The following is a 7,137-nucleotide window of genomic DNA, read 5'->3' as shown; positions in this document are numbered from 1 at the left end:
CTTGGTATGTATGGGAGGTGGAGTGTGGGTGCTGACAACCTGCTTGGTATTTGGTATGTTGTTACATGAGAGAGACAGGAGAGCATTGATTCCTGACTCATAGCGTAGATGCATCTCTCACACATTGTACTTTCATGTTTTAGAAGTAGTAGGCTGGCCATTTTACATACAGCATGACTTTGGGATTCAGGAAGAAATTGCAATATTCATTGCTATGAGTCACCTTAATTTTAAATTTGTTTTCCTGTTCAGCCTGTCTTTTGATAATATACAATCTTAAAAATTATGAGAGTACATTAGATTGCTTAATTTTACATATGTACTTCATTAAAAACTAAGGAAATAAAGAGAAAGAAAGAAATATTCTAGTCTTGTGATGATCAATTTATTTGAAGAGGTAGAATATTTCATAATATGGTTTCTCTAGGGTCATAGCAGAATATTTGGCTAACTACCCTAAAGGGCCTTTTTAAAACTAGCCACTCTTCCCAGAAGTATTGGACAGGTTTTGGTCCCTTGGGAGTGTGTGTGTGTGTGTGTGTGTGTGTGTGTGTGTGTGTGTGTGTGTGTGTGTGTGTGTGTGTGTGTGTGTGTGTGTGTGTGTGTGTGTGTGTGTGTGTGTGTGTGTGTGTGTGTGTGTGTGTGTGTGTGTGTGTGTGTGTGTGTGTGTGTGTGTGTGTGTGTTGGTGGGTGATACATATATAACTTTGGAAGCATGTACAAGTGTCCTCTTCCTAATAAAGATAGGAACCAGTCCCAGAGTAAATTAACCGGAATCCCCATCCACTGATCTAAATTGGTGGAATAAGTCCCAGGAAGAACTCTGTTTCACATAGATGAGAAGCCTGTTCCAGAGAAGTGATAGTCTCCGAGACAAATACCTGTCCCCCCAGCCTGCCTTATTAATGTTGTAGATGAGGTTTAGGTCCTTGGATTGGGTGTTTCTCATGTCATTTGTTATGCAGTATCTATATAATGTGATTGTTACCTAGCATAGGTGGCAGGCACTTCAATGAACCCATTTAATAGAAATGGGTTTAGACAAAATAGTGTCACATAACTGCTGTAAGGACCATTTTATGAAACCCAGAAACAAAAGGGTCCCTTCCTTCTGCTGTCACAGAGTAAGGAGAAACTTGAACTGTGGCAGCAGAGTTACTGTAGTGATTTGTGTGACACAGGATGTGGTGAGGACTCAGGGGTCTGGTGCTCACACAGTGTGGACATAATGAGAATCACTGCTTATAATCCTGGTTGTTACATTCTGTGCAGCAGGCAACTGACCTTTTTTGTCTAGAGGTACCCCACTGGCCAGCCACTGTACTCACATTGTGCCTTGGCGAAAGAAAGAACCCAGAGCTGCCACATTGGTTTTGACAACCTTTGCAGGTGTCCTCTCTTATAAATGTTTCCCCTGTATTAAGTCACAGACAGGTAGAGGCAAACCCAAATCAGAAAAGAAACAACAAATATACCAGGAATGTATCTTTCACAGTGAGGGTGTTTTGACATGAAAGCTTAAACCACTGTAGTACAAGGTAAACTAGGATGGGAATCAGTGAAATAAAATTATACCTTTATCTATCTTCATGAAAGTCTGTAAAATGCCATACTTTTGAGTACTTTGTTTTACAGTGACACTCCAGACACTAAATGAATTTGAGAATCAGAACTTCTGAAGACATGAAATACTATTGAGTGTAACATAGCAAGCAAATATATTTATTACATTCATTGTTAAGAAATTAATGCCAAAAAATGGGTTATCGTGGATACATTTTTTATGCAGTTATACTTCTTTTGTGGCATGGTATGCAAACTTTCTGACAAATGTACAAAACCTTTGAAAAGCTAATTTCCATGCAGCTATATTGAAAAACATTTTTTTCTTGATTTATATGTCCAAAATATTTAAATATATTTAAATTTAAAAAAAGAAATGTTTGACCCTTTTAACTGATTGTTAGGCAACAGCACATGCAAGAATAGTATACTTTCTAATCAAATAATCAGGGGCAAGTGCTTTATGTTTAATAAAGGAGTAACGTAACTTGTGTTATTATTTTGTACCCTGTAAAACTACTTCGATTGCCATGCCTTTTCAAGCGGGATAGTTAAAATTCAGGAAGTAAATGACTGAAAATTGTATCAGATGTCAGTGCAGTTATAAAGGACAGGGTGGAGCTGGAGAAGGAGGCTTCCTTTAGCATAAATTGTGAAGTAAGGATCAGCATTCACAAGTTCAGCTCATTCTGTTCTAACACTAGGAAATACGCAGAGCCAGAGACAAAAATGGTAAGGCACAGTCCGTCTCTCAATACCCTTTTTAAAATTTAATCAAAGCTCTGGATAAATTTGCAGATTTTTAAATAAATTTTAAAACAATATGGAACTATTATTTCATAAGTCATTTTCTTCATGTTTGCCAAGCATACTGTTTAAATGAAATTACATTAATAGAAACTTTAATGGAAATAGTTATGCAAGTAGTGTTGATAGAAAAATGTGTTTGGACAGTAAATAAATTATAGCATTTTGTTGTATTTTCAGAGTGATTAAATTATCTCATACTAAAATATGCTGTCTAATTCTATACAAAGTAGTACAAAATCGCAATTTTGTGCAATTCTTTTTAAAGAAATACTTATTCCTGTTATGAATGCTGTTGTTTTCATTAACTCTTTTGTTCCTTTGCTGCTACTTCCATTTCAAGACCTCTTATACAGACAAAGGAGAAAAGGTGAGCAAATATCTTAATTCCATTACTTGAATATATACTGTGGTAGCAGCTTTTTAAACTGCATATTGTCATAAGAGTTCAGCTAGCATACATGTCTATAGGTGGTCACTTCGGTAAATTACACAAAGTTTTGGCTTCAAGATTATTTAACTTTACTTAAATGTAGGCTGACCTTGTAGAAAATATTACATTTCTGTGTGGGTTTGTGACAGACAATACAGTATGCTTGTGTGTTTATTTCTCCTTTCTGTCTATTTCTATGTATGTATGTATAAGAAATGTGTGTGTGTGTGTGTGTGTGTGTGTGTGAAAGGAAAAGACAGGAAGAAAAAGTAATTGCTATCATATGCATGTGTGAATGTGTACACATGTATGAGTGTGTGTATGTGAGTATACATGCATAGTATATGTTTGTATATATATATATATATATATATATATATATATATGTATGTGTATAAAAATACACATATGCACAGATTTGACATTACTTTGTATATCTTATACATATATATATATATATATATATATATATATATATATATATATAATGTGTGTGTATATATATATATATATATATATATATATATATATATATGTATATGTGATTTGATATTACTTTGCATCTCTTATACATAAATATATATGTAATGTGTATATGTAGGTGAATGTATATAGAATATTTTCATACATATACATACAGATAAGCATGTGTGTACAATTATAAATAATTTCTGCTTGACACAATGCTTAGAAGTATTCTCATTTAGTAAATCATAAATTATCCGTTGATACTGATAAACAACATAGGCTTTATAAGATATCTTCATGTATATCTGAATAATCTAGAACATATTGTAAGCAATAATTTGGCTGCACACCATTGTTCTGTCATTAGTTTTGCTTGAATGTTGAAGTATTATTCTTTTTTGTTATTGATGTTTACTCTTTAACACAGGCAGTGTTCCACAACTCAAGAAGGTAATTTACTGTAGGAGAATGCATCTGTGAACAATCCATTTTTTAATTTAAATTTTAAGTAAAAATGTTTTAGGAAATGTATCATCTACTTGAAATTACCAGTAGTGTAGCTGTATAACTTCTGATGCATGTTATGTACTAGTAAGCATTTTAATGTTCACTTTAACGTTTATGCTTAGCTTAATTAATTCCTTGTTCCCCTAACAGCATGAAAAAGGTGGCTTTGTCTGTTTTGATCATATCACATTCTGGGTTGGAAATGCAAAACAAGTGAGTGTCATTTTTTTTCTTGGCATTTTCTTTTATGTGTTTTCCTCCTTTTATGCATCTTTAATTCTAGGAATTGGGAGGTTTATGCAGTACTAGGCTTCCTATTGGATGTCTAGCAGGGCGGAACTCATGCTCAGACTAATGGTTTTGAAATCTGGAATGAATTAGGGGGCACATTATCACAACTTCTGACATCTGGAGTTCAAAGACTGCATATGGTACCCTGTAGACTATAGAGATACTCATACGTTTGCAATTGTTGGTAGTGCTATTATGACAAAGTATTAAGGTATGAATTATTCCAAAGAAATGTAATATGGTTATCACAGTGATGACATCTAGGGATACCTCTCTACTAAGTTACAATTCAGAAATTATGTGAAATCAGGCATTGTAATAAAATACATTTATTCAGCAGTCATCACCAGGAAACAACTTGGCACAATGTTTTGCCCAATAAATCTTATTAAATCCATCACTGAATGGTTACTTATAAAGCAGTTTAATATTATTTTACAGATTGCTTATTTTTGTATTAAAGTTTGTATTCATAGAGTAAAAGACTGTTAAACATGGGGAAAATGTGTTTGTTTCTGAAGTGTGATGAGCAGATAAATGCTCAACATGAATAATATATAATGTAAATCTACCCTTTTCTCAGCAGCACACCTGCTTCTGTACTAAACGTTAGAGTGAAATAACTGCATGAAATATTTTAACAGAGATGACACAACATAGAGCCAAGATTTTTAAAATGTATGACGAACAAGAACATTTCCTGATTCTGATGTGTTTCAGGGAGTTCAGGTACACTTGTGGAAGCTTTCTCTGTTACATAGTTCAGTAAAATAATGTTTGTATCTAGTACAATGACAGTAAATCACTTTTGCATTTGCAGGCTACAATACAGTGCATCTAAATATCTAACATATACTCCGGCACTTTCATTTCTTGATTTAGCGCATCCATAAGGCACAGCCACTGTGAGCTGACAACTCCTTTCCTTACTTCATTCTTACATGAGTTTGTGAATTGCTGCCTCGGAGAAAAGATTTTTAATTGATTGTTTATTGCTGTAGAATTATACAACAGCTACAGCAGAGAGTGGCAGACTTTGAGACCTGGCGTTAACTCCTTCTGTTCCAAAACAGTTAGTGCAGATTTAGCAAATTACTTAGCTGTGCTTATGAATTTAGGCCTTAGAAAATGATCCTCAGTGCAGTCAAGCAGATAAAGCAATACATTTTCAGCATCTCAGATAAATTATGACAAAAAAGCTAGATGGAATAATAACACAAGATTTTGTAGATCACCTTCTTGGTAAACTTTGGCAAACTGGTTTTGTAAGGGTTAGAACACTCAGAAGGATTTGAGTCACATTAGAAACTCAGCCCTCAAGATATTATGTACTGACACTGAAACTCTACTGTATCTTTCCCTTATGAAAAAAAAAAACAGGTTAAAGCTAAGATAGAGTAAGCATGCCTTCATCTCTAAATCACCTGACCTGTGTTACCTTTCAAACCTCCCCTGGCAGAACTCATGTACTCGTACCTTGTGAATTACTTTATAAAGGAGAAGAGATAGCATGCATGCTAATGAATGCAAAGACACATGTGTGACTTACAGATCCAATCTCAGCACATTATGTGCAAAGAAATGTCTATCATAATATCAAACATTCAAATGTTCAAATACAAAAACATCAATCTATAAAAAATTTAAACAATATAATGCAAAAAATTATATTTATATATATTGTGTGGTCAGGAAAGGCCCTAGGTCAACTGGTGCCCTAGGCAAAAGGGCTCCACGGCGCCCCCCAACTCATTGCCTGGTGCCCCCATCCTGATCTACCTACACCACATAAATACTGGAAAAGTGCCCCTGCTAGACCGGCGCCCTAGGCGGCCGCCTAGTTGGCCTATGCCTAAGGCCGGCCATGTGTGTGGTGGGGGCAAGCCCCACTCCACCCCCAACACCCCCCTATAATTGTATATACCAACTCTGAGATTGCACAACAGCGGGAAAAGGGCAAATTCTGTATCTTGCATACATAGAAATTGGCAATACTCAAAACAAAGAGACTTCAGTCTCTTATAAAGCAACATTTGATATTTCAAACATTCAAACAAATGAACTGCAACCATATATATAAAATTTACGTAACAGAGATGAGAAGAACAAACATTTACAACAGAGATAGTGCACAAGATCAGAACTGAGATCATTGAACTACCTGTTCATAGGTTCATAGGTTCATACTAGGCTATCTGCCCTGGGGCATTTATAAGCCTAGCCCGATTGTGTTTGGCTTACGCCACCCCTTGATTTGAGTATACTGTGCCCTTTTTAAAGTTTAGTTTACTGTGCCTCTGTCTAATAGTGACAAGGAAGTAATCCCAGGGACAAACCTACGATCCCCCATCCACTCATCAAGATTCTTCTTGAAGAGAGTCAGTGAGGTGCTCTGCCTAACATGAATTGGAATTCTATTCCAGAGCGAAGGGAGCCTCTGGGTTATGAATCTGTCCCTCCAGCATGTTCTATTTATTTCTGTGCTGAGGTTCAAGTCCCTCAAGTGTGTGGCTCTAAGGGATTTAGATTTACTGAGGTGGAGCATGTCCATTAATTCTGGGCTGGACATAGCTTTATATGTCAGGCACAGATCGCCTCGAAGTAGGCGGTATGCAACTGAGTAGAGCTGGAGTTTTTTTAACCGAGCAGCATAGGGCATCTGTTTGAGTCCCTTGAGCCTCCTGGTGAGGTACTTTTGGGGTCTTTCTAATTGCTGCAGGTGTCGGGTAAGGTACATCCCAAAGGGGGCATTGTATTCTATGATGGGCCTGATGAGGGATGAATAAAGGGGCACGATTACCTCTCTTGATCTAGATGTGAATCCTTTCATGATGAGGTGGGCTATGTAGAAGGTCTTTCTAACCACTTTGGCAATGTGGTTGTCAAAGGAGAGATTGCTATTAACTTGGGTCCCCAGATCCCTAATTACTTTCTCTGTACTTAATGGGTTACCACCTATGTGGTAATTTGTGGGCACATTGTTTTTGCCAAAGGGTATGACTATACACTTTTGGCATTTAGCTTTAGACCATGGCTCTGGCACCAGTTATCTGTCTCTGCAAGACCTT

General features: G+C 36.2%; 1 protein-coding gene across 1 annotated transcript in view; it reads left to right on the top strand.

Annotated features, from left to right (window-relative positions):
- The first annotated feature begins 2,236 nt into the window (after positions 1 to 2,236).
- Positions 2,237 to 7,137, top strand: part of HPD (4-hydroxyphenylpyruvate dioxygenase) — a 313,743-nt gene continuing 308,842 nt past the window's right edge. Inside the window, exons 1-3 of the mRNA XM_044069652.1 lie at positions 2,237 to 2,295; positions 2,714 to 2,740; positions 3,929 to 3,991. Of these exons, the coding sequence (XP_043925587.1) occupies positions 2,293 to 2,295; positions 2,714 to 2,740; positions 3,929 to 3,991 (93 nt within the window). The 5' untranslated portion in view covers positions 2,237 to 2,292. The remainder of the gene's footprint in view (positions 2,296 to 2,713; positions 2,741 to 3,928; positions 3,992 to 7,137) is intronic.

Source organism: Protopterus annectens, chromosome 4.part0 (assembly GCF_019279795.1).
Source record: "Protopterus annectens isolate FY-2018-M chromosome 4.part0, PAN1.0, whole genome shotgun sequence".
Lineage (NCBI taxonomy): Eukaryota > Metazoa > Chordata > Ceratodontiformes > Protopteridae > Protopterus > Protopterus annectens.
Note: the sequence above shows the minus strand (reverse complement) of the source record. Positions and strands in the feature narration are given on the sequence as shown.